The sequence below is a fragment of the Toxotes jaculatrix genome, chromosome 8 (genome assembly GCF_017976425.1).
Source record: "Toxotes jaculatrix isolate fToxJac2 chromosome 8, fToxJac2.pri, whole genome shotgun sequence".
In the NCBI taxonomy this organism is placed as follows: Eukaryota; Metazoa; Chordata; class Actinopteri; family Toxotidae; genus Toxotes; species Toxotes jaculatrix.
In genome coordinates, this window is record NC_054401.1 from 778,797 (window position 1) to 806,033 (window position 27,237).

The window sequence follows — 27,237 nt, forward strand, 5'->3', positions numbered from 1 at the left end:
TCACAGCCTTAGTGTGTTGTATCTTAGGATTTTATTTCTGTTCTTTAAAGCTTTTTCCAGAGATGATGACTGTGCAGCTCAGGATTCACCGCAGAGTCTAACGACAGTGGGACCGGAGGAGTCCCGCCTGTCACACCCCGCCATCGCCGGTTCAGTCCCACCGCTGACCTGCTGACCTGCAGACTCAGTGTCAAACTGCCCCTTTCAGTCTCCCCCTGTCCCCTGGTGCCTTCTCCTGTCTGTTTCTGACGTGTCCTGCAAAACAAACCCAAAATTATCCCAAAACATTCTCAGGATCTTAAACTGTGTCAGAATCTGCCTTTAAATCCCGCGACGCATCGTTTCTGCTGAAGAACCCAGAGTGTCCATCACAGGCCGGAGCTCTCCGGGCTGACACACTGTCTCTGGCTGGGGGAGGTGGGGGGAGGTGGGGGGAGGTGAGGGGTTTGGGTTCAACGTCCTCAAATCTAAGTGAGAAGTTAGTTAAGATTTTCGGCAGTTTCGCAGCTGCTGAACGAAACTTTGAAATCAGGAGCCAGAAAGTTTAAGCAGCTACATGTAGGTTTCTGCTGTCGCCACAGAGCTAACGTTAGCATTAACAGCCGTTTCCTCACCGGTCAAACGCTGCGGGTTCAGCAGCGAACTGTCCGCGCCAGGACAGCTGCTTCTCCCTCTGTCGCTTCCTGTCTCTGCCGCCAGGCGTGGTTTCTTACTGGGGACAGGTGGAGGTGGTGGGGACAGGTGGTGATGGTGGTGACAGTTGCTTGCTTCAGTCATTATTGTGTTAATTGCTTCATTCACTGATTCATCAGAATCCGTCCTTTGGACAGACTGGACACTCACTCACTCACTTTCGCCTCCTCAGGTATAAAGTGGTATAACACGACGGGACGGCCGGGGGCTAGCTGGTTAGCATGCTAACTTCACCTTTCATTGTTTCACGTTCTGTCGATGATTTGAACTAAAACACATTCAGCAGCTTTAATCAACCTGTGAAGGCTCAAACTGAACTGCAGCTGCTGCGGTTACTCTAACGCTGTGTGCGGACAGGGGGACGGGGGGACAGCTGGACAGTGTGGCGGGGGGACAGTGTGGGAGCGGGTGGCAGTGGGACAGCGGGACAGGGCTGTGTCTCAGTTGACGGGGGGACTTGATGTGCAGGTTCTCGTGTCTGTCCTGTGTCTGGTTTGTCCCACTCGTGTAAACAGCGCGTGGAGCCGCTCCAGCTCGAGCCTTAAAAGGTCTGAAGTGTTCCTGAGCGCGAGGCTGCAGCCTGCGTCATCGCCCGCCCCGCTGTGTGCACGCGGAGATAACTGTCTGTGGTTTATCAGACCGACCCATGGTGCTTCATGTAAAAACAACAGTAATAAAGAATGAAAGAAAACCCGATGCTGTGCTGTTTGTCTGAAGGGAAGTGACGATCGGTCGGTCTGAAACCCGCCGAGGCCACAGCTCCGACTCAGAGGTTCACATTCACACCAGGAGACCGGAGCTGTGCTGGAACTAAAAGCTCTTTGACCGGACACTTTCAGGTGAATGTGGTACAACACTGAGGAGCCGCCCGGCCTGTTTCACTGTACGGGAAACGGTCCAGATGTTCACTGAGCCCCGTCCCATGAGTTACTGTCTCCAGCTCCGGCCAGAGTTTGGTTTTGTCATTTAAAAAAAAAAAAAAAAAACTGATTTCAGGCGTTAACAAAAGCAGCTTCTCATTTCTCATTTCTCACATAAAAATAATTACTGAACTGATATGATAATATTACACAGCTGCAAAATTTCTGAGCTGAGAAAAGTTTCTCTCCTGCAGACGGAAGTTATTCAGCAACTCATTTATCATCAATCTGGAATTTCTGCAAACAGTTTGAGTCAAACAATAAAAACCATGAACATAAGGAGAATTGATTTTATTCATCAGATGAACAAACTGAAGGTCACATGGTTCTGATCTGCAGCAACAAACTTCATTTGTACAAGTTTCTGATTAAACTTTACATCACTCAGATTTCTAATAACGTATGTACAAAACCTCCTGCTGTAGACTGAAAGAAGCGACAGAAAGAAAGTGCAGGTGGGTTTTTTTTTTTTTGGTTCATCTGCCAGTAAATTAGTTTTTATGGGACATGAAATGAAAAAGTTCTGATTGAATTAAAATCCATGGTGTTGTGAGGAGTCAGATGCAGGACGCTGGTGTTCAGCACATTTAGGTTCAGTTCAGACACTCAGAACCAGACACACCTGGCAGGTGTCAGGCTCTTCAGATCAGAAATCATTCTCTCAGTTTATCAATTATCCTGACGTCCTTCAACAGGAAGTGAAGAATCATCACTTCCTGTTGTTGTTCAACTCTGAGCACAAAGGACAGATTCAATAATAATGATCACAGTATGACACCCTGACTTTTAGTCTGCAGTACAGGTCAAACTTCATAAACACCAGATACTACGTTTCCCATGATGCAACTCCATATATTAACAAGAATTTCCAATGATATAATTTAATCTGATTCATTCAATGAGACGTGGACAGGGAGAAGTGGCCGAACAGATGTTTGGATTAACCAGAGAAAAAAACTGGAACTGATGAATCTGCTGAATATTTTTCATCAATTAATCATTTAGTCTGTGAAAGAGAGGAAAACAGATCCAACCCCAGAGAGAGTCAGGTCAGTGACGTCTTCTCCCGTCTCACTCCATCACAGAAACCACAGGATGTCTGCGCCGTGTTTGTGTGAGCGAACAGAAAAGAATGAAAAACACAAAGAAGCACTTAAACACACACCCTACACGTTTTCCTGTGGGTGTGTGTGTGTGTGTGTGTGGGTGTGTGTGGGTGTGTGGGGATTTTTACTGTTGCCGTGTAACTTCACTTCCAGACTTTGACGATGCCGTCTCTGGACGAGGTGACGATGAAGCCCTGCGTGGTCTGAAAGGTGGCGATGTCAGTGATGATGTCGTGGTGTCCCACAGGCAGGGATTCTGGGCCGCGGCGAGGCGAGTCCTCCACCACGCCGCTCTTCTGTTTACTGTGGATCTCCTGCACACACACAGCAGCAGCACGGTCCATGAGCTTTTAACAAGCACTGAGGCCTGATGGGAAATAGGTGTTTTCTACAGAACAATGAATCTGTGAATGATGTGAGTCTGCGCAGGATCACGAGAGGAGCTGACACGTGCTGACCGAGCACAGCTTTCCTGGGCTGCATGTGGAACGTCTGAGCTCTTTAACTGTGTGTCCAGGGGACGTGCAGCACCCACCTGTACGACTTCAGTTCCTTCGATGATCTTCCTGCTGTAGAGAACAGACGGGCAGTGCAGCGAGTCATTGGCTCCTCCCGCTACGATGTAGGACCTCTCCAGATACGCCAAGTCCCAGAACCTGAAACCCACAGCAAACCTTTATTTTAAAACACACATGTTGGGCTGTGTTCAGTCGGCTGTAGAGGTGCGGTGCTGAGTCTGAGGGCTGGTGTCACTGGGTGAGTCTGCAGGTCAGTGGTTTTGGCTTTTGGACTGAACTTCTCATTTTTTTCCTGTGTGTGTGTGTGAGGAGAATTTCTCCCGAATTTCACTGAGCAGCAGATGTTTCTGTTCCAGCTGTGAGTCACAGAGCTGCTGAGCGTCTCTGTCCTCAGAGATGATTCCCTGGAAGGAAGTTTTGACCTGTGGTCTCCATCAGTCAGTCACTGATGATGGTGCTGTGAGCTGGGAGCAGCTGTAATGTTTGTTTCGAGGTCAGCGGGGTTAGGGTTAGGGGTGTCAGTGTCATGTACCCTACATGGATTTCATGAATCAGGCCTGAGGCGCTGGTTCTCATACGACTGTGGTGCAGCTTTTCAAAACCTGATGTGTCTCTGAGATCTGATCTTCACACTGGAACATTCGTCACTCATCACATTCATGTGACGTGGTTCAGCTCAGACTCAGGAGCATGATTGGTGCAGTGAAAACGTCAAATCTGGACACAGTCAAAGACGTAAAGACGTGCGTGTGTCCATCACAGCTCTGTGATAAAATCCTGACACACAGCTGTTGGCAGCTGTTGTTCAGCAGTGTTTTCAGCACCTGTTTTACACTAAAATCTAAAAGTTTCTCTGGATGTTTCAGACCTGATCCTCATGTCTGAGCCGGCCGTCAGGAGCAGAGGGTTCCCATCAGCAGGACTGCAGTAGATCCCATGAACACTGTGAGGAGACGGCTGCAAAACACAAAGACACAAAGACACAAAGGTGAATCTGTTCATCTGAGCAGCTCACACACACACACACACACACACACAGATCACTGTGATCTCATGATCATAATCAGATCTGTTCCCTTCAAACAGAAACAGAGTTTGGATCCGAGTCTCAGACTCATTCATCACTTTCACTGCTGAAGTCTGACACGTTACAAACGGCCTCACGTTTAGTTCTGCTCTTTATTTTATGTTCATGTGCTGAATAAAAGCTTGTAAATGAAAGCAGTTAAAATGTTGGATGAATAACTGCTGACACAAACTGCAGCTCCTCCTCCAGATGTTGGGCTGACAGTGGGAGCGGCTCCTCTGATTGGCTGAGAACCCTCACAGCTGTCTCCAGTTTTCTTACCTGACCGAGGCTGAATCTCTGACATCAGAGGTCACAACGTTTACAACATCTAAGAGGTCTGAGTCATCAGAACACCACCACAGTGCATCATGGGACAAAGGTTGAACCACGTCCAACGCAGGGAGACGAGCGGAGACACACAGACACCCACCTGCATCTCAGACAGTGGGGGCGCAGAGCTGGCCCACAGCGTGAATTTACGATCTCCGGTCTCCATGTCCCACATCGACACTTCGTTATTCCCCTGGACAGCTACAGGCAGGGAGACAGGCAGGGAGACAGGCAGGGAGACAGACAGATGTTTCATTAGACAGACAGGTTGATCTGATGTTCACTGACTGTCCTGTCTCAGATGCTGTCACGGTGCCAGGATGTCTCACCTGTCCCTGACATTAGACGTGAGAACATGCTGTAATAATGTGCACGTGTGAGCGAGTACGACCACACAGCGCCACCTGACACCGACACGCCGTCAGCAGGTGTGTGATCCTGACTGCACCTGTCAGCTTCACCGCGGCTAAACTTACATTTCACTCAACGTTAAATGTTTTACATGAATCAGACAGAGATACGAGACTCGAGCCTCTGACCTGCGATGACAGATGATTGGTAGAGCGGATGCATGAGCAGCCGTCTGATTCGTGCTCGAGCAGGGTGGGAGTGGTTTGAAATGGGGAGTTGGAAACGCATATCCCAGCAGGCCATGGTGCCGCTGCTCGTGCCTGTGGAGGAAATGGAAGGTGAGAACATGAAGGACGTTACTGTAATCGACCCACATTAAGTTTCTGAATATTTTCAGAATAAAACCACTGAAACTTTTTTGTTTTTCTGTGACGCTGCAACATGAAGAGTGAATTTAATCATCACAGCTGATGAATGAATGAATGAATGAGGGCGCGCTCAGACAGACCTAGGCAGAGCCAGCACTGGTGCATGTCGACGGTGAAGGAGGTGATGAGCCCGAGGCGAAGGTCGTGACGCAGCGTCCAGGCGTTGGAGTTGGAGCGAAGGTCCCAGCCGACCAGCGAGCCGTTGACGGTGGCGTACGCCAGCACCGACTGAGCGCCCGAGTTGAAATGGTGGATGTCGACCGCACAGCCGTCCTCCTGCAGGTCCAGAGACCTGAGAGGAGCCCAAAGGACAGAGTGAGACGGACGACACGTCAAACATCAAGGCAACATGTTTCCTGCAGATATGTTTCCGTTACCTGGTCTGGAAGGGCTGAACTTTGGGGGACTTTGGTGGTTTGTTAGCTTCGACTGCCAGAAGCTGGATGGCTCCGTTGTCTGAGGCTACAGCTAAATAATGTGACCCCTGGCAGAAGGTCAACGTCTTCACGTGGCCGCCGATACGAGAGTAAGTCAACACTGATCTGCAGGAACAGAAAGAAAACACATCTCAGCTGTTAACGTTCTGTCCGTAGTTTTTATAAAATCCACCATCCAGTGAACGATCCAACTCAACAGCCACGATCAGCAGTTTGCTCCTCAGTCATCGTTAGTTGGTTTTAAGACTCACCTGGTGGTCGTGGTCTTGCCCTCCATCTTCTGACTGTCCCAGACTTTGACGGTACCATCGTTGGATGCCGTGGCAAAGATGGAGTGTTCATCTGAGACCCTGATTCGGTTCACGGCAGCTTTGTGTTCGTGGAGATGGGCGACCAGCAGGCCTTTGGGGTGCCACCCTGAAACACACATGTCAGCTGTGTGAGGAGACGCCCTGATGCTGAACCTGTTCTCTAATGTTTCTGTGAACGGTGGGTCGTGTGCTCATCCCTGAACTGTTCAGAATTCAAAGGCTAGTGTTTGTTTTCATAGAAAGGATTGTCAGTGCTGAATCTTTGGCCCTGCAGCGCTGCCTGTACGTGGGTGGTGCTGATGTTACCGGGCGGCGGAGGTCGACTCTCCCACTCTGCGCTCTCCATCATCTGCTTGGCCATGCGCTCAGCGCTGCACTGCTCCCTCTTCTGCTGCACCAGCTGCTGCAGCTCCGCCTTGCAGGTGTTGATGCGGCGCTGGTAGGCGGGACCGCTCACCACCGACTGCAGCACGGGTACCGCCGGGGCCACGGCGCTCTTCCTGACCTGACCCGCCGACCCGTCCGCAGCCTGCAAACACAGAGATTCCTTATTTCACTGACTTCAGCCAATCAACAGCAAACAGAAAGAGATCTGTGTGTGCTTCAGATGTGAGGACGTGAGGACGTGACGCTTTTCTTTGGTCTGTTGTCTCTGATGTCTCTGTTGTCTCTGATGTCTCTCGATTAATCAATGAGCTGACAGAAAATGAACTTTCCACTTTTCTGATAACTGAATAATCATCTATCACAATCATCAGCAGATTAACTGATAATGGAAATATCATCATTAAATCATCAGCTACAGAGTCTGGGTTAGAGACAGGTGAGCAGGATACCTGGGTGTACCTGCTTTATATTCACTCCTTCACATTTTCTAATTTCCTTCCACTTATTTTGTGAAGATAAACTCTCAGATCAGAATCTCTGCTTGTTGAGGAGCATGTCTGTGCACACGTGTGAAGGTGTGCTGTGGCCTCGGGACGTACAGGACCAATCCCAGACAAGCAGCATCAGAGGGTGGGTGTTACCGTGGCGGGCTGAGCGGAGGGCGGGTCCTGGGATCCAAACATGCTCTTCCACTCCTCGTTCATGGTCGAGTCCTGCTTCGTGTGCTTCCTCGCTGCAGGAAAAGAAGACAGGATGTCAATTCACTAACAACTCCGTGAAGTTTGGCAAAAATAATTCTTAGATACATGACTCCACCACGTGTCCGACAGACGTGACTTCCACACGTGGTTCTGATCAAACTGTGAAAACTGTTCATCTGGAATCAAGGACTGGATCTGAAAGACGACTGAACAACGTTTTTCTTTCTGTCATTAAAAGAAAAGAGAAAATAATCAAACTGATTCTTTGTTCAGAGAGAAGTTTGTGCAAATCTGAGAATCCCTCGACACAACATCATATTTTTAGTCCCGTTTAAAAACACGCAGGTTCAGGACTAAACAGACTCTTATCAGATGAACATGTGAGGAGTAAATCTGAGGACTGTCGTCTATCTGGAGAACAACAAGGGAAGATGATTGATGTGGGAGATGAGAGGGGAGTTTCCCTCAGACTCTTTTTCTTTGAATGGTTCGTCTGCAGATGGAAACGGTTACTCCAGCTGCCTCGAAGAGAAACATCTGGAACACACAGGGTTTGGCATCGATGCTATCTGAGACTTCTACAGAACAGGCGGGATGAAGGGACATGAACAGTCTGTAACAGTGGACACTGGGCCTGTCTGATGCTCTAACAGCATTCACCCTTTCATCACAGATTACTCTGGCTGTTATTTTCTCTACCTATGAAACATGATGGTGAAAAAATCGTCTGCTGAAGATTTTCCCAGATCCCAAATTAACGTTTTGTCTCAAATATTTCGTCTCAAATGTTTCGTCTGACCAACAGGACGAATCGCAGAGGTTCAGACGCCTCGTTTCAGCCGAGGAAAAGACAAAGGAAGAAAGAGAGACGAAAATAAAAAGACAGAAGGAGGAAGGAATGTAACTGAGGTTAGTTAAATCTGGGTAAACTGAGGGCATTTCTCAGTATCAATCACAACACAACAACACAATCACTGAAATGAGAGGCAGGACTGGAACAAACAACCCACATCAAGCAGAAGCAGCTGTTAGACCATAAAACCAACACAGATCACACAGTTCAGACAGTTCTGACTCAGTCTGAAAGGTTCTGACCCTTATCAGCTCCTTTGATTCCTTTCATTCCAGGAATGCCCCGTGTGTTACCGAGGGTCAACGTCCTGATACCGTGAGCAACACGCAGGCTGTGCCCCTGCACTCTGCCCCTGCACCCTGCCCCTGCACTCTGCCCCCGCACCCTGCCCCTGCACTCTGCCCCTGCACCCTGCCCCTGCACCGTGCTCCTGCACTGTGCTCACACTCAGATAATAAAACCTGATCAGGAATCGTTTATTACACTGAGAAACAGAATCCACAGATAAAATATGATCACATTTCTAATTAAGATGAAACGCCTTCGGATCATAATTTTATTCTGTGTTTTGAAAGCAGACGAGTAAAGAGCTGCACATGAAGAAAAACACAGATCTGTTGACACAGAAACATGAGGTCTCTAACTTCTCGGGACCTTGAACAGATTATTATTTTCCAAGCAAACATGCAAATCACTTCAAACCAAATCACACGAAACTATGTGCCAGATGCTGCAGTGATGGATTCTGGGAAATGAATGACAGCTGGAGAGCTGTACCATGCAGAGGTCACACAGCAACAGAAGGTTCATGGCATTTCTCTCATTCGATGTCCGTTTAAAGTCAGACAGTGTGTCCGTCCCCAGATAGCAGAGGAGGACTGACAGACCCGGCTCTGCCACGACCACCAGTCTGATCCCATCAAAATAAAAGCCAACGGAATTTCTTCCTGGAGTCATTTAAGATTCTGAAATCTGAAGGTCTGATGAACGCTCTTCTTCATCCTTCTACAGATGTGTACAGATGTGCAGCAGAATTCCTTCTGCAATAAATGTTTGGAATAAAACGTCAAACGGAGCTGCTGGAATAACTGAATCCGACAGATGAAACACTTCAGTCTAACTGAAAACTCATCTGAAGCAAACACAGGGCTGCATGGATCGGCAGGTTCTGCACGGCCCGAGCAGCCCCTTCCTGTCCCTTCCTGTCCCCTCCTGTCCCTTCCTGTCCCCACGTTCAGATCCTGCCTCCAACACGTCTTTTTAAACCCTGTATTGGTACAAACATGATTTCACTTCCTGCCAGTTTCAATAATCTGGTTTAAAAAGTGGTTTTAAAGAGAAGTCCTCGTCCCTCCCTCCGTTCTGTCTCCACCTAAACACAACGCAGGTGAGCGGACTTTAGTTTGTGCTGCTCGCAGCTTTGAAAAATTATATTTGAATAAATTTAAGTGCCGTTTCTGAACAATCCACTGAGCTGGTTTCACTGTGACTTTTTTCTTTTTGTAGTTCGGCTGATCGAACACTGAGAAACGCGGAGGGAAAACACACATCTGTTCCAGCGAGGTGCCTGTTCACAGACGCACATTAAAAAGTTTGAATGAATTTGTTTCATAAATCTGTCTGAGTGATGTTTGTGGAACATAAAATACCCAAAATAATCCAAACTCCCGTCTCACACCAGCAGAAGCTCGCAGCTTCAGCCGCGCTGTGAAGCGAAGCAAGGTGGAGCAGAAAATGGAGCGCAGACGCCGACGCTGCCAAACGTTCTGCTTCCACCGGATGGAAATCTTATCAGTTAATTCAGCTGATTGTTTCAGCTCTTTTCTCTATCAGCTGATGAAAAGACTAAGCTGTAAACACGAGGCCTTCACTGAGGTAAACTGAGCGTAAACACCGAGTCGTGCACGTTACCTCTCTTATCCTCGGCCTCGGCCTTGGGTTTGACCAGGTCCACTTGGCGGCCCATGATGCCGAGCGTGGCCAGGTCAATGACGCCCGTCTGAGCGGCCTCTCCCATGTGGCTCTGCTCACCCATGTTGGCTTTGGCCTTGTTGGATTTCAGCATGAAGTCTTTGAGCGCAAGCAGCTTGTCCTCCTCCGCCTCCGTCATCCCCTGAAGGACAGAGGACAGGAAGCAGGAAACAGTGAACACAGAGTTCTGGACACAGCCACGGGAGACTGCTACAGGACTCAGGACACAGACTCAAACTGGGACCAGAGACAACAGACGTGACTGCAGTTTGTATGTTTAATGGTCAAATTCACTTTTGCTGCACTTGTACTGGGACAGAGGAGATGTGCTCCACTTCATGTCTTTGATGGTCTAAATTAAAATTAAAGAATAAATCTGTCCCATGTGTGGACCCCAAAAACTCTGAATGTTTCCTATTAACAAGTTCTGTGTGTGGATTCATCCGCCGCTGAAAATAGTCCCAACCAATCTTCTTCATTTTGTCTTCAGTCTTCATTTTGAAAGACAGACGTCAGCTGATCGGAGCTGAGCGGTCAGACCTCAGTCTGAATCCGTCAAACATCCCGAGAACGTTCAGATCTGATCACGTTTCACTTCACCAGAAGAAAAACACTCAGTTTGCATTAAATGTGCAGATTAGTTTGTTTGAGCTCAACGTGTGAATAAAGTCGATGTTTCTGCACAAACTCACGAAGAACGCGGCGGCAGCGCTGAATGTGTGGTCGTGCAGTGTTTCACAGAGATGTGGTTTTTCCTCAGAACATTAGCAGTAACAGCTCAGAGACCCACGCGCTGCTGAGTCCTGCTTCCAGCGCTCTGCTCTCCAAATGCAGCTTTTAGGGAAAAAAGCGTGACTGTTTTATCTGGATTGAGTTTAAACTTTCCAGCATGTGTTTGTGATACTTGGCATCAGTGGTGTAATGCACACTGTAAAACGTTCTATGTTCGTTGTTGGCAGATCGGTGTCCCCGGAGGCTCCGGCACTGAATTCTGTGGACATGTTTCTCGTTACAGAAGTTCTACAGAAAGTTTTTACCCTCGTGGTTTAATTCTGAGGAAGTCCCTCAAAGTTATTCACAGACCTTGGGCCTTCATTTTGATCAAAGTGATGCTGAGGATAAAGTGTGTGGGAGTCTGAGTGTGCGTGCCGTGGTCCAGATGATGCTCACCTCCCTCATTCAGAGGTCAGGACGCAGATGAATCAGTGTTGTAGGAGGAAGGAGACGAGCTGTGTTTAACACACATCCTCACACACAATCAGTTCTATGATGAGAGCATTAAAGGTGAGAATCAACAGTTTTTAGTTTTAACAGTGAGATGAGCATGTGTTCTGTTGCGTGCTGCTCTCAGTGACTCTCTGCTCCGTCAAATCTTTTTTTAGTCTCATCACTTTCTGTTCTTATGAAACCTTCGTGTTTCCGTCTCACGCTGAGCAGCTTGCTGACTCTGGGCCGACCAGGTAATCTGGTTATTGATGGTGAGCAAGCCTCCACACACCTGACCAATCACAGACTGTCAGGGGGGGCAGTTTCCATAACACCTGGCGGAGGCAGATCCTCCGCTCCTGCCTCGGGGGGGTAAATAACCTTCAGAGCCATTTGTTTGAACCCTGTTGATGTTTTCATGGTTTCTGTGGTAAATGATTTGATGGTTTTCACCGACACACGTGTGACATCAGGGTCACGAGAACGCCACAGGCGAGTATCTAAAGTGAATGTGCTTTGTCTTTATTATTTACAGCTGGATTAAAAACGACACTGTGAGGTCTGACGGGAGGTTGTGTGTGGTTTAAAGGGTGAAGTCTCTCCTACGTCGCGTTGGGTTCACCTACAGCTTTCTGACGTAGCTGCTGTGCTACATACAACCCTGCTCATTTCCCAGTTGTGCAGGTTGATTCCCAGCACACACTGTTGTTGTTGTTGTTGAATCACACTAATGCCTGTGCAGGAAGTGACCCCACGGCTCCAAACGTGGTGAAGAGTAGTAAACAGTAGTAAACTCCTGCACTGGAAAACATCTGCATACCGTTAAGCTTCCGTCTGATTTCCCAGGAGGTGCCTGTCGCTCTGCGGACGGCGCCAGGCTGCAGCGCCAGGTCCCGTTCACAGGTTTTCAGCCTGCGTGTTTGGGGATGTTGCTCATGTATGATCAGAAAGTCCAGTTAGAGTAACAGCACCGTGGGAACGAAGGCTGGTCTGTTAAACAGCAGGCTGAAACACGGTGTTTCACTGCCCCCTCTGGCTGAATCACAGATCACTGCTGACACAGTGCACAGCACATTCCCACAGGACGTCCACAGAAACAAGGCTTTGGCTTTTTGTTCCAAGATGCAAACCATGTCACGTCAATGTCCCTGGTTCGATTCTGGCAACAGAAAATATCTATTTGAAAAAGTTCAGTTCACCAAAAACAGAACATGTTCTATGTTTCCAGTTCATTTTATCTGACAGGGTTTCAGACAAAACTCTGGATGAACTGACCCTGTAATGGGCGGGTCGCCATATAACGGACATTCCCACGTGGAAATGTCAGACATCCACGTTGGCGTTGGTCCAACAAACACTTACTCTGAAACTTAGATAAACAGGAAATGTGTTGTCTGGATTGTTGTTCTTGAAAAGTGAAGCGATCCATCAGCAACACTCCACATCTGAGGCAGTGATTTAAAAAAAGATGTGAAACGTTCTGCTGTTTGGAATAAAGGCCATATTTTTTCACCCTGGTTATCAAAGCAGCCAACCATATGTTCTTTGTTTGACTCTTTATGGTCCTTTGCACAGTAATGTCATATTTTCATTTTGTTTGCTGCAGATTAACGTCACTGAAAACCCATTATTTTCATACACTGATAATTAGCTCTAATCTGCTGTGCTGACCTGCGTGAACAGCCTGCCAGCAGCTGCCGACCCATCAGTCACTGTGATTACTGAAACCGTCTGGAAATGGCACGTTGACCATGAGTGAAAACAAATAAAAGCCTGTGTGAATGTTCCTGCACAGGAATGTTTCCATGGAGTCAGAGGCCTACAGTGACCTTTCTTCCTAATTTGCTCAGGTTGTTTTTAACCAATCACAGAGTCCGTTTATTACACCATCAACAGATTCTTATCTCAGTCTATGTTCCTCATGTTCTGCACAAACCCAGTAGAAAACATAGATTCTACTGTGTTATCTCTAAAACCCACAGCATGTCATTACTAACCTGAGACTGAGCAGTGTTGTTCTCACCTGTGAGAGAAGCTTCTTCAGCAGCTGAGCGATGGCCGGGTCCTCAGGAGTGGGGCATTCTGGGATAGACCCAGCACGCTTCTTCTGTCGGAGCAGCAGATGTCGAAAGAGGCTGGCGATGTCTTTGGAGCGCAGGGCGTAGTCGAAGATGGAGCGACTCACCGGCTCCTTCAGGACGCTCAGAAGGACCAGCTCCTTATCGATCTGAGGACAGAGGGGTGAGGACGCTCGGTGCGTGAGGAGGAGGACGACGCGCCGGGATTCTACAGGTGAGATAAGGACTGAATGAGGGTGATGTGGACTCACCTGGATGATGGGCTGGGTGATGAAAGGGTTGAGGTGAGGCATCAGTTTGCAGTAGATGTCGGCCACGTTGAGGTGCTGAGCGACCACAGTGATGAAGCCCACCGCCCCGTAACGGATCCACAGGTTGGGGTGACACAGGAACGGAGCTATGGCAAGCAGGAAAGGACAAATTATAAAATCCAGTTCCTGCTGAACCATGGACCAATAGCGTGATTTTCCCCGAGTCACAGCGCTGCGGTAAAAAGAACCGCTGTGTCATGTTTTGGTCATGCTGTGGTCTCCGCTCAGGGATCTTACCGATATCACCCACAAACTCGTAGATGTGAGGTTTCTGCAGCAGGCCCAGCTGACACATACAGGTCAGAGCGTTCAGAGCTTTATAGATGACAAACTCCTCCGTGTCAGTCAGACCCTGCTGCAGGAGAGGCTTCAGGATGGAGGAGCTCTGCCAGCCCACGTACGCAGCCACGCCTTCAACACGACAACACACAACGAGACAAAACAAACAGGAAGAGAGAGAGAGATGACACGGTACAGTCCTGACTCTTCAGTTATCTGTGACGACAGAAAAGTGATTCTGCTTCGCCGTGGGAATATTCTGTGGTTTCCTTACCCACGATGCTGTCGAAGAAGGCTCCCCGGAGGTGCCAGTCGTTCTTGTCGTTGAGGAAGGTGATCATGTGAGACAGCAGAACGTCGTTGGCTTTCTGTCGGCCGAAGAAGACGCAGAGACGGGTGATGCCGTTCTCCATCAGCGACTGTTTGACAATGTTCTCAGAGTCGCTGAGCAGCGTCACCACCTTCTGCTGCACCATCTCGTGCAGCGCCTGCAGCTCTGAACATTAAACACACAGCGAGTTGGTCACGCTGACACGCAGCAACACGTTTAAAGCCAGCAGTGGGAAGGTCAGCTCGTGTGCTGCTGTACCTGAGTCGTAGTTTTCGTTGGGGTGAAGCGTTTCCTCCGTGTCTTCGCCGCTCAGGTCCTGCTCTGTGTTCACGTTGTTTTCCTGAACCAACTCCAAGAAACGCAGAGCGCTCTCTGCCAGATGGGCTATGTTCTCTGAAGGCAACCAAGGGATAAAGAAAGGTATAAACAGGTGGTTTCAAATAAGTAAGCTCTTTATTCCAGAGCCTGCCGGTAACTGACCTGCGTACGCCAGCCTGACGATGGTGGCATCATCCTGGGCGAGGTGGGCGATGCCTGGCAGGATGTACTCTGGGTAGATGTTGACGTCGTTCCTCGGCACCTCCTTCACTAGAGCCAGCACTTTGGCCAGAGTTCGCACGGCCTGAGCACGCACGCGAGGCATAGGGTCGTTACAGAAGTGCAGCAGATAGGGTGTGATGCGGTCCAACAGGATGTCGACGCTGAGCCGGGGAGCCAGGTGGAGGATGAGCTCCAAAGCAGCCAGTTTGGAATCGCAGGAGTGCAGCGTCTGCAGGCAGGACGTGATGACAGACACCAGCACGATGAGGCCCTGCTCCTCCCTGGAGCTCAGCACACCCTCGCTGCTCTCCGGGGACGAAGGCGAGGAGGAGGAGGAACCTGAAGGGGAAACACACAAACCAACATCTGAGGGAAGGTTTTAATTGTGTGACTGATAAAGTGTTGAAAATAACTCCCTCTCACCTCCTCGCAGGTTGTACAGGATGTTGTCAAGGTCTTTGCGGATGACGAGCACTCGCTCATCCGCGGACTGGAAGGTCTCTTTGGCGAACTGAGCCATGTACGGCTGCAGGAAGGTGTAGAAGATGTCAGGGAAGGCTTTCCCTCTCTGCTGCTTCAGATACTCCTCTGCTGTCAGACGCTTCTCAGGCTCCCGCTGCACCATCTGAGCCACCTGACAGAGATGATTCACAAACCATTTACGGTTCGTACCAATGATCATTGCTTCTTTTTTCTTTAGCGAGCGAGACATCGACATCTACGCTTTTTATAATACACCTCAGGGACAGATGAATGATTCATTTACTACCATTCACCAGCTAATACCCGACTTCTGTTTTACCACTGAAAACTTCAGATGTAATGTAATGATGTATTTCTTGACACATGCCAGTGACATGTCTACTGAGAAACTGCAAATGTCCCTCTAACATGTCTGTCTGTGCAGTATAATACCATCATGGGTCTCCACCATCAGACCTGTGAAGAGGATTATTACCAGCTCTCGGATGCTCCAGTCCTCGATCTTCATGAGGACCAGCTCCGTCTGGAAATGTCCTTTGCGATACGCCAGCAGCTGGGACAGATCGAAGAGTGGGACGCCTTCAGTGAACAGCTCTGCTATGACACAACCTGAAAAGAGACACAGCAGTCTGAGTTAAACCTGAAACATTCAGAGACCACAGTCCAGCTGCTAGTGTTCATGTTTTAACCCTTTAAAATGACGAGACCCTGAAGCTTTAATGCTGTCATGTGTTGCTGTGTTATTTTATCTCAGCCAGTCACAGTCTACCTGCAGAGAAGATGTCCATGGCCTGCTTGAGCTCCCCTCTGCTCCTCTGGTTGTTGTTGGTCAGGTCCACCAGCGGTGTATTCTGGTCGCTTTCCGTGGTAAACATACTTCCGTCCACAAACCTCTCTGGTGCGATGTAGCATGTCCTCCGTCTGGACGTGTCGAAGAAGTAGTTGAAGTCAGCAGGGTTGTCCTCCGGCAGGTATGTTGGCTTAAAGCTGGCGAAGTCTGTGAGCAGCACCCAGTTCCAGCTGGTCACCATCACGTTCTCCGTCTTGATGTCTCCGTGGCGGACGCCGGCTTTGTGTGCCTGATCGACGGCGTTGAGGATCTGGAAGGCAAGCCAGCGCTTCTCTACGTTGTTGAGGAACGGCCGGGTGCTGATGCGGTCGTACAGATTGTCCCGGACGTACTGGCGGAACAGGATGGCGGCTTTCTCTGTCAGGGAGGTTTTCTGGAAGGGCAGGCAGTTCTGGCAGGAGTACAGCCGGATCTTCAGCTCCTCCAGCTCCTGCTTGTAGCTGGTCAGAGGCAATGATGGGTCCTGGATGGCAAAGACTTTGACCACCACCAGGCCCTCCCGGTGTTTGGCCCGGGCCACCTTGAAGAAGCGAGTGCTGCCCAGGCTCTTGTCGTACTCATGGTCGTGGATGTCTGAGAAGTAACTGTCCACAGACAAGATCTGAGAGGGGGCGATCCCAGCCAGCTGATTCCCCATCACGCTTCAACAAACGTCTGGAAAGATTACAGAAAAATTATTTTCAGGTGCTCAGAGGAGCATTTTTTTAGAAGAAATCAATGTACAGATCATAATTAGACTTTCTCCATTTCACATTTTAAAAAATATATCCTGACACATCTCAATTAAAGGCTCAGAATCCTGTGAAGAAATTACATCTGTCTAACAACACAGCAACAAGTTAAAACAGACTTTTCTGACATGTTCGTGTCTTCGCTGCTGTCAGACACTTGGATTTCACATCTGGTGAGCCTCGGTCACACCCAGAACCAAGCAGATGTGGAGCACATCTCCACCTCAGCTGGTGCTGTAACTGCAGGAGCAGTCACATGATTGAGCTTCACAAACAGCAGTCTGACAGAACTAACTGAGCCTGGAATCAAACTGTTCTTAGACCCTTCAAACAAACGCTTTACGTTATCACCCACAACATTAATATCCGCGTTAGAGCAAAAAAAAAAAAAAAGGCGTCGTAAGTGTAATGTTACCAGCAGATGTGGAGGCCTCAGCTGCTGCTGACAGGACTGTTGTTGTTGTTGTTGTTGTGTTAGCTTTAGCAGGCAAACACTAGTCGACGTCCCTTCGGTTGCAGTGACACTGCTAACGGATGCTGACGGTCACAAACATCAGCACGAACGCAGATCGACCGTCGTCGAGTCGTGTCTCGGTGTGTCAGCTACAACGGCCATTCAGCTGCCGTCGGTGAAACGGTAAACTGACGGTAACCGCGGATAACGAGCAAAAGTAGCAGCCTAAACCGCAGAGACCGTATGCTAAACGATTAGCCGGCTAACGGTTCCAACTCTTGTTATGGATCCGGGTCAGAGCGGAAACTGACCACCCGTGAACGCCCCCATTGGCCAACGTTGGTTGTTGCAAAGATCGTCTAATAAGAAGATGAAGCACTCTGCAATTTAAATAACATGCCCGTACATTTGTTGACGTCGTCAGCGCCAGCACTGACATTGCATTTTTAATGGCTTTATTTACTGCTGGCTAGTTTGTGAATTTCACCTCAAGGACCAACAAAATTTTATCTTAACCTTTAACACAACCCCACGAGATACTTGTTGATTATCTATCAATAATCTGAATCTACAACGTAACCGAAGTTGTGAAATGAAAGTGTGAAAGTACAATATTTCTCCCCCTCCTACCCAACTTTACCCTCTGGAGAAGAAGTATGAAGTGAAATACATAACGTGTGACGAGCTTTTAAAATGTGATGTTTGCTTGTAGATATATTATCATTCTTTTCTGACCAATGAAGCACCTGTTCTGCCTGCGGCATCACAGATAATTCTCTTTTTTCATCAGATATTTATTTACATTGACAACAACTTCGGCAACGTGACCGGATGATGCTGCGTTTTTTTTAAATGAATGATTAAAAGCATCTTCTTTAACACACGCGATCTTCGTTTGGAACCTAAGGAACGTTCTGGTACCAACAACACGGGAGAGCCACCGGCCGTCCGGACACGGTAAGTTGTCTGACATCTAACAGGAAGTGAGGGGACTCAATGTTCAAAATACAATACAAATATTACCGATACTGGTTTCTCGCAGTAGTATTAATGTAACCCTGTCTGAATGGTGGCACATACTCAATCCAAGATTCATTTTGGGCGGCTGATGGTGGTCCAGTACAGAACGCTGAGATATTTCTATGAATTTTTGTTTCAAGGGAACTGAAATATAAAACAACAATAACAACAACAACAACAATAATAATAATAATAATAATAATAATAATAATAATAATAATAATAATAATAATGAAATCAGTGTTTCCGACACGCCCATCCTGCTTCATATCTGCTTTTATTTTTGAAAGGGTCTCCGGAAGTGCTGCCGTAGTTGGCGTCAGTGGACTGACATGGTGGACGCTGTTCGCTCGGAGAAAAACGCTCTGCTGTGGGATTTCACGGAAGATGCTGAAGAAACGGGAGCTGCTGGTAAGTTTCACGTTATTTGACTTTTCCTGTAAAATGTCGACCGATTACGACATGGAATCCACCCAGCTGTTCATGGAACAAACACATTTCCGACACCGAAACCGAGCGGAGTTAGTTAACCGGCCGCGTCGTGAGCCTGGCAGTGGGTTTGTTTGGTTAGTTTCCCTGAGAGTGGAGCTCTGTTATCGCCTGCTAGCCTGCTGCTGCTACTGCTGTGACCGGGGCACGCTAACGTTAGCCCCGGACTCTGACGCTGCTGTTTGTTGACATGGAGGTGGACGAGTCGTGGACAGCTCGGCGGGGTTTGGTGTTATTTGGTCAGTCTAAATGTTCGGTCTCCGTCAGTTCCACCGCTCATCCTTGTTGTGTCTCGGCGAAACTGTGAGCTAGCCGCCGGCGGTGGTAGCTAACAGCTAACCGAGGCTAACGTGGGCATTAATGTGTGCGCGCGGCTGTCTGATGCTGCAGGTGATGAGGTGAGAAGCTTGAAACATGAAGATTATATGTTCTTCTGCAGGAGCAACAAGTTTGTCTGAACAGGTGGTGATTGCAGGTGAATTTGAAATGGTTCCTGAGTAAGACATGATTGTCTGCGGGGCGCGTGTGTGAGGACACGCCAGGTATTTCTGTCTAAACTACTTATTTGCAGGGATTTCCGCGGGGAGCAGCTGAGCCGTGGAGCTGATGAATATGTATTTTAAGGAGTGTCAGGCAGAGAGCGCAGAAATGAAGGATGGGTTTATTCTGATTATTACAGTCGCTCCCTGTGTCTAGAAAACAGTTTATTTAATCACGCTGTTTATAATGATTGTCCCCTGATATCTACCTGATTTGCATCTGCCTCAGTAAATCAGGGGACGGGACTTAAACCTGTCTGCTGAGCGACCCCCCGGGTCTCTGCCACACCTGCCCCCAACAAGCTTTTATTTACCCTTTGTCACGTGTCTTTTCCTTGGCCATCCATACACTGACCCTGTCCTTTAGAGGGACAAAGCTGGTCTGAAGTTTGTGTAAAACTAAACCCAGATCCTTTTGAATGTTGGTCCAGTATTCAATCTTTCCAATCAGGTCAGTAAACCAAATCATGTGGATTCCATTGGAGTCATAGCGTATTTTTTAACCAGCTACCTGATCCAGATTCTGGAGTTCCTGGATCAGGATTGTAAGGTTTAGAAGTTTAAATTATTAAAATGAGAAACTGCTCCCGGTTTCATGCATTGTTTACGTATAAGAAGAGTGAGGACAGATTAAAATTTCAATAAGAGATTCAATGACCTAATAGGGCTGCAACACCAGCTCCCGTTCACAAGTGGCAGCCTGGCACTGTCCCGGCTTTTGGGCCCATATGCTTGTGAGATTCAAGACCACTGTGTTGGATTGACGGTCAAAGATCTCCCCATGTTTCTCCCACTGCTGTCATGTCTGGGAAAGATTAAAACCATAGGGTGTGGAGGAGTTTAAAGACTCAGGACACATTTTCAGGCGTCTCTGGGCTTTTATTTTTTGTCTCTGGAGTTCATAGACCAGCCTGTCTGGTTAGTCTTAAAATCAATTTTTGCTGCTGGTGAATGTGGGAATCAATAAGGTGGAACTGTAGTATGGTGTGTATTTGTGTGTGTGTGTGTGTGTGTGAGTGAGTGAGTGAGTGAGTGAGTGAGTGAGAGCTGTTAATTCTCAGTGGGATCAGTAGTATTAGCAACCATTCACATTACAGGCAGTCAGCTAATTCACTTACCATCAAAAAATCACTTAATGGAACATTAATGTGTAAAAGCAGCTGGTGGAGAAGACGGATGCTGAGAACGTAAACCTCTGACAGTTCTGTCTGTCATCTGATTAAAACATCGGCTCAGCCCTGATGTGGACAGGAAGTCTGGAGTCTGATGTCTGATTAATGTAATGGGCTCAAACAGAGAGACAGAGAGAGACGTCTCATTGTTCAGTAGGAAGGAGCAGAGACTGGTTTAAGCCTTAAAACCAAACTACACGTTGTTTCTGGTTCTTCAGCTGATCCTGACTCATCTTCTCTTCCCTTTGACATCAGCAGTGGAAACACAGTCCTGTTTATTTCTACTTCATGTGTATAAAGTGGAAAATGAAAGAGTCCTGATTTACATTTTGACCAACCAGAGTCAGTTCCTCAGGCTTTGTGTGTCATCAGTCCTGATTTGTTCCCAGCTAAGACAAGATGACCTGCGTCCTGTTTAATGTCACAGTCTGTGTCATTGTTCCACATCATGAGGACTCCCAGATTCCCTTCATGTCTCAGGCTGATCGACCCCCCAGCTGTGAAATTACCCACTGAGAAGCAGTGACGACTCAGCTCCTCTTCATGATAATATGCTTTGTAACGGCTGTGAAGGAGGACACACTGGGCGTCTCCTCAGTCTGTGTACTCAGAACTGTCCCTGTTCAAAGTCCACATTTTGACAGGATCCAAATGCTCAGGAGTGTTCTGTCCTGCTCAGTTTATCAGGGACAGGTTCAGTTTGTGTGTGTGTGTGTGTGTGCATGTGTGTGTATATGTGAGTGTGTCTGTGTACCTGTATGACTATACAGTGTGAGGACCGGTTTGAATTTTAGACCATTGAAATCAGGACATTTTGTCTGGTCTTCACTCTCTGACTCACCTTAAAATGATTGTCTGAGGGTTTAGACCTGGTTTCAGGGCTCAGGTTAGAGTTGGGTTTTGGTTAGGCCCAGGTTAACCCTGGGCTGGGCTCAGGGTTAGGCGTTGAGTTTGGAGGGTTAAGGTACACAAGTATCCCAGCACTAAATTTAAATTAATCTGTTTAATTGTGTCACCATAGACTTTTCCGGTGGGACAGGACCTGGGTGTGTACCGGGTCTGTCAGAATGATGCAGCGTTTGGGTCCGACCTTGATGGTTGTCAGGGGACAAGTTTGAACTCACTAGAAAATGAGTTTATTTACATGTTTTTTGTTTTATTTTGAACTTTTAAACCAAATTTACACAAAAAAAACCAAATACATGCTGGCCCCCGGCCTGATACACACACCAACATACAATGGATGCCAGAGGAGTCCATAACTTTCCATATGTTTGTTTTCATAGTGAAAAATGATGTGTGCCCTCGGTGAAGTGTCGCTGGGCAGTGATTCGACAGTAACATTTAATGTGTTTCAGTAGAATCACACTGAGATCAAAAGATGAAAGAATATTGTCATGACATGTTCTGACTGACATGTTTCTATAAAGCACATTTTCTGAAACAGGAACCAGACGAGCTCAGCAGTGTTTCAGGTGACTGTTGCTCTGTGAAGAGACGCTCTGATGACTTGTGATGAGCATTTGTTGTTATTTTGACTTGTTGTGTACTAGATTATACACAAGTTATTCGAAGAAGTCAACAAATTAACTTCATAATAATCTCTGAGAAAAACACCACTCCGTATCACCATGGAGGTCAAAGCCATTAACAGAAGTCTGATACTGGAGTGTAATAAGCTGTGTGGTTACTAATGATGGTGAAACACTGCAGATGATTATTATGTTATTGCTTTTATCTGTATGACTCAGCCGTACAGTGAGGAGCCCTGCTGAAGTCTCAGAGTGTCGGCTGTAGGTTTGATTGCTGCGTGCCGCTCTGGTGCCATGTTAACACCATGTTTATTCCTGGTGAGTGGGACACAAAGACACCTATAAGCAGCTTATCCTGAGTAATAAGACCATAACCAGGATCTGAGGCGGCGTTCAGGTTATGAACCACATAAAAAAAAATCCCTCTGGTTTAATCCTGAGGCTGAGCGCTGGGCAGAGCGTGCTGTGTTTGCACTTGTTGTCTACCTGCCAAAGGGAGGGGGAGGAGAGGTGTGCGTCTCTGTCTCTGTTTGTGTATCTTGAGTGGTGTGAAGGTGGTGGACTCACACCGACTGTCTCCTTCCCTCCCTCCTTCCCTCCCTCCCTCCCTCCCTCCTTCCCTCCCTCCCTCCCTCCTTCCCTCCTTCCTTCCCTCCTTCCCTCCCTCCTTCCCTCATGATAACCTCCTTGTGGAGAAAAGCATCCTCTCAGCTTCTCAGCCCCTCTCACACTCTGCTGCTTGCTTCCATTAAGCTGTGCTGGTGTGTGTGTTGGGGTCACTCTGATGAATGTCTTCCACAGCAGCCTGCTGGGCAGCCTCACACGTCCCGTAACATCCAGTCAGTGCTTCCCTGCAATCCTGTTACTAACAGGACAGAAGGACGGTCATCACAGACGCTGCTTATCACATACATGGGCAGGTTACAGCGGTTCACGTTGTTGGCAGTGGATCTGAAACGATTAGTCGATTAGCTGATTTGTTAATAGCAGAAAATGAATCTGCAGTTATTTTACTAATCGTTAAAAATGAGCTTGTTCCTCGTCCGACTCGAGGACCTGCAGTTTTTCTTTTTCTGATGGACAGATCTGTCACTTTCCAAGGTTTTGGAATTTTTTTTTTCCAGCATGAGTAAAGTGGGGTTCAGTGTCAGTTCAGTCTGATCAGCAGGCTGTTAGGACTTTAAACAACAGGCTTTATCACACAGTGACTGTGCAGAAAGCATCTCTGAGTTCCACCTCAGTTCCTTCACAGACGTGTGATCAGAGTCTTGATGAGCGTCACTACTCAGGGTACTACTTCTATTAATAGTTCCACTTCTGCTATTGTGAGTAATACGACTAGTACCGCTGCTGCTTCCCTTTATTTCCATGGTTATAATTTCTGTGATGTTTCTCAGATTCAAACATATTGTGGCATGAAAGTTCTCTAATTTAAAGACACGGACTCTAAATATTTCTTCTATATCAGTAGAAGTGAACGCCCTAAACCCCACAGTGGACAGACTCTCCTCTCTCTGAGTCCAGACTCTGCTCTGGAAGTGGCGGCCTGGTGGTGGATTTTGACCTACTTTGCCTCAGTCTAGTTTTTCTCCGTGGCTGTCATTGAATCGGACGAGCTGAGCTCTGAACATCGACCCCGTGACCGTTTGGAACAGAGCTCAGCTGATGTTCGTGTCGTAGCTGCTGATAAACGAGGCGTTTGTGTCCTTCCTGCAGACCTTGAAAGCAGCCAGTCGGGAATTGAAATGAACACCAGCAGTTAGTCAGGCGCGTCGTTAACTGCCTCTTTGGCAGAGAGCCAGTCATCATCTTGAGTTTAACTTAATTCTTGAAACCTGGCTGTGTGGGAGGCGGTGAAGACAGCCCTGCATTAGTTACCTTGGTTTATTTACATGACCCGACCTTCAGCTGTGACAGCAAAACAATACCTGTTGAACAGGTACGGGCCAGATTTTTCATTAAATGCAAAAAAAAAAAGCCTCAGCCATGTACGAAGTGAACGAACAGTTATTTTCAGAAACCACTTACATTACGTGCCTGAATGAGTGAGACGTGAAGTTATCCAGGTATAACATGTAGTTCTGTACTTCACTGACGCTCAGGCTGTTTGTTTTCTGGTGTCATTTATTCTGTGTGCAGGAATGTGGTTTGTGCGAGTCCTGCCCAACCTGTGCTACCACTACGGTAATGAGTCATTCCTGGAATAATGTAAAGGTTTGTGTTTTGTCTTTCTGTTGTCAGGATCAATAAACAGTGCGATCCAAACAGGCAATACAAAAAAACAAACATGCGTTAGACACACCCTCCTCATCCGACCCGCCCCTCGCTGTGTGCTGCTGTCGTAGTTCGCTGGGAGCCCGATGTTTTCCCACACAGCTGACCTGAAAGAGGCAGATGTTTCTTGAGGCTCCTCAGGGTCATTCGCTCTCTCCACAGTGTGACTGACTCAGTCAGACACCAATCAGACGCCAATCAGCTTTAACTGCACCTCATCAATCTCCGTACACAGGCTCCCACTCATCCACAACGTACCGTGACTGTTCAGGATGAATACACGTTCTGTTACACCCTAAGATGGCAAACATTGTCTTACATCCGCAGTTTAAAGTGTGCAGGTTTTAATGTGCGCAGTTGTAAGGTTCAGGTCCTGCTCTGTGGATCACACCTGAGCCCACCTCTCTTTGTGGCAGTGATATTGAGGTGAGGTGTTAGAGCGCAGCACTTGAGGGAAGATGAGCGGCCCTGCAGGGATCTGGCTCTCGGCCCATATCAACACTCAACCCATTAATAGTTTGACCTGGATCTAACTGGAAGTTCTGGGATGATGGGAAAACGCAGATTGTAATGAGGGCAGGATGAAGCCTGTTTGACTGACGAGCGTGTCCTTCGGCTTGAGTTTCCTTTGTCGTTTGGTTGTTTGCATGTTTGAATATTTGAATGTCAGTAGTCAAAGGAAGCTGGAGGAGGCTGATCAGCATCAGCCACCACTAAAAACCCGATCAGTAACCGAGTACGTTCAGAGAACAAACTCATCCCAGTGAATATCAAATAGTACTTTGGTTTGAAATGCTCATCCCTGCTCACTCTCCTAGCATTATGCTGCTGCAGAAACACCGAGGTGCTGTGCCTAAGTCTTACAGCGACAGGGAAAAACTGTATTTATTCTCATCAAATGGTTAGAAGAGTAAAAAGAAGGAGAACCTTGTCTTTGCCCGACAGTTTAATTTGCTCCTTTCTCTGGTCTTTGTTGATCAGGTTTGCAGATGGACGTGGTTTTATTGAAGAGGAGTAAATCATTTATATCGTCTGCTTCATTAAACTCATGTGGACTTTATGTCTACATCCTGTTTGTGATCCTGCGTGTTTGTAGTTTGTGAGTTTTAATTAAGTCTGATAAAATAGTTGATGTGAGTTTAAGGACTTTGGAGTGACAGGTCCCTGAAACCAGTGGATCCCACTGGTTTCAGGGACCTGTCACTCCCACTGATCAGAGGTCAGGACCTCATCAGGGTCTCACATGATAAACCTGTTCGATGATTAACAGGATGCGGCAGCAGGTGGAACACGTTTTAAACCCGGTTCAACAACACAGCCAGGGTTTCCCGCTCTTTGGTTGGATGTTAATGTGCAGTGGTGGAAAAAATACTCAGATCTTTGAATTAAGCAAGTTCATTGAGGTGGAGCTGGTTTTAAACTTGTCTCCTGGTTATTTTCTCCATTAATCGTGCGATTGATTTTGTAAGAAGTGGTTTTAGAGGTTTCATTGCAGATCATGGTGTTTTTGTACCATTTTGAAAACTGGTACCTACTGGAATCCATTATACCGACTTCTGTCTGCAGCCCTGAGCTTCCAGCCGGTGACTGCAGCTGCCCTCCCGTCCTAAAGAGGGCAAACTGGGAGTCTTAATCCATCAGGTGGAGACGGGAGGAACAGGATCCTCTGTTAAGCTCCACTCACTGCTTATCAGCAACAATCCTCTCAGCCTCTCACCTCTGCTCACTGAAGGCCTCACCTTTCCTCTGTTCTCTGAGGGGGCTGTCTGAAGCAGAGGGCTGTTCTGCTGACGTTTGCTCAGAGGAACAGGGGCAGCAGAGGATGCAGGTGCCACTTTGTGCTGTTCAGTTAAATTGGGACAGAGAGCTGTCCTGTGAAGTCTGCAGAGTGGGAAGAGGAGATTCTCGGTACCTTAGCTAATGCTAAGAGCCTGAGCCTTGGGTAATGCTAGCTGAGTCAGGGCCTGGCTTATTGTCTTTGTGGTGGACCTGAAGACGGCTGTCTGGAGGAAGAAGGGACCAGGTGAGACTCCTGTCCTCTCTTTTTCCAGGTCTCATCCTGATCAGAGGTGATTATACCCACAGCAAGGAGGAAAACATCATGAACGGGCCTCGAAACATCCAGAGACGCGTTAGCATTGTTTACAGGAAGCTTGTTACTTTAACTGGAGATGTTTACTGACCACACTGAGTAAGTGCAGAGCCTGTGGCTTAAACAGATCCACAACCTTTAGTCAGTCAGCAGAGAATTAAACAGCAGCTATTTTGATAACTGACAAACTGTTTTAGTCATTTTTTAGAAAATGTTAAACATTTGCTGTTCGCAGTTTCTCATCTGTAAGAATTAGATTTTTTCCCTCTGTCACTCATGATAGTAAACGGACTGTTGGTCAGACACAACAAAACTTTTCATGACGACACCTTTCCTCTGGGAAATTTAAAAAATGTTTATTATTATTTTGATTATGAGGAGAATGAGCAAGGATACTGGATGTGTTACAGTGATGGAGGACTGTAACACACCCAGAGTGTGTGTTACAGTCCTCCATCACTGTAGCACACACTCTGAGTGTGTTCACTTTCAATGGCTGTTTCAGATAATCGTGGTTGAACTGGGGATTTGTTTAAGTCCTGTGTTGTCGTCTGAGTGTTTGTGTTGCGTTTCCCTGAAGTCTGTCGCCAAACAAGACAAAGGCTGTGAGAAAACAACATTTTCCTTTTGAATTAGAAAATGTGAGAGACTGGGAGTCTGGGAAACTTCTGCCAGACGTGACTTTACCTGAAATGTGAAATATTAAAGAGAAGATGTGAGAGGTATCACATGTCCCCCTCACCTGTCCACCTCTGAGACACTGTGCAGCAGCATGGACCCA

General features: G+C 47.5%; 2 protein-coding genes across 3 annotated transcripts in view; one reads left to right on the plus strand and one right to left on the minus strand.

Annotated features, from left to right (window-relative positions):
• Positions 1-1,889: 1,889 nt before the first annotated feature.
• On the minus strand, positions 1,890-17,602 carry pik3r4 (phosphoinositide-3-kinase, regulatory subunit 4). Of its 2 annotated transcripts, none has more exons than XM_041043911.1 (21): positions 17,300-17,602; positions 16,073-16,807; positions 15,779-15,912; positions 15,244-15,454; positions 14,761-15,159; positions 14,539-14,673; positions 14,224-14,445; positions 13,908-14,081; positions 13,611-13,756; positions 13,305-13,508; positions 10,016-10,217; positions 7,192-7,283; positions 6,470-6,692; positions 6,104-6,269; positions 5,793-5,957; positions 5,496-5,707; positions 5,176-5,307; positions 4,737-4,837; positions 4,106-4,194; positions 3,255-3,375; positions 1,890-3,033 (listed from the first exon to the last, which is right to left on the minus strand). In XM_041043911.1, the coding sequence occupies exons 2-21, from the start codon at positions 16,788-16,790 to the stop codon at positions 2,863-2,865; spliced, it is 4,017 nt and encodes a 1,338-aa protein (XP_040899845.1). In that variant the 5' UTR covers positions 16,791-16,807; positions 17,300-17,602; the 3' UTR covers positions 1,890-2,862. The 2 variants fall into 2 exon arrangements, with proteins under 2 accessions (XP_040899845.1, XP_040899846.1); XM_041043912.1 differs by having other exon boundaries at positions 14,761-15,154; positions 15,242-15,454.
• A 649-nt stretch (positions 17,603-18,251) lies between these two features.
• Positions 18,252-27,237, plus strand: part of atp2c1 (ATPase secretory pathway Ca2+ transporting 1) — a 33,013-nt gene continuing 24,027 nt past the window's right edge. Inside the window, exons 1-2 of the mRNA XM_041043913.1 lie at positions 18,252-18,295; positions 18,649-18,769. Coding sequence (XP_040899847.1) covers positions 18,746-18,769 — 24 coding nt within the window. The 5' untranslated portion in view covers positions 18,252-18,295; positions 18,649-18,745. The remainder of the gene's footprint in view (positions 18,296-18,648; positions 18,770-27,237) is intronic.

What these genes read in the sequence shown, in the direction of transcription:
- pik3r4 (XM_041043911.1), bottom strand. Translation starts at nt 16,790, where the DNA reads ATGGGGAATCAGCTGGCTGGGATCGCCCCCTCTCAGATCTTGTCTGTG. An exon ending in CCTCCGCTCAGCCCGCCACG is followed by an intron (nt 6,693 to 7,191) that starts GTAACACCCACC and finishes CTGTGTTTGCAG; the next exon opens with GCTGCGGACGGGTCGGCGGG. An exon ending in AAGGAACTGAAGTCGTACAG is followed by an intron (nt 3,034 to 3,254) that starts GTGGGTGCTGCA and finishes GTGTGTGTGCAG; the next exon opens with GAGATCCACAGTAAACAGAA.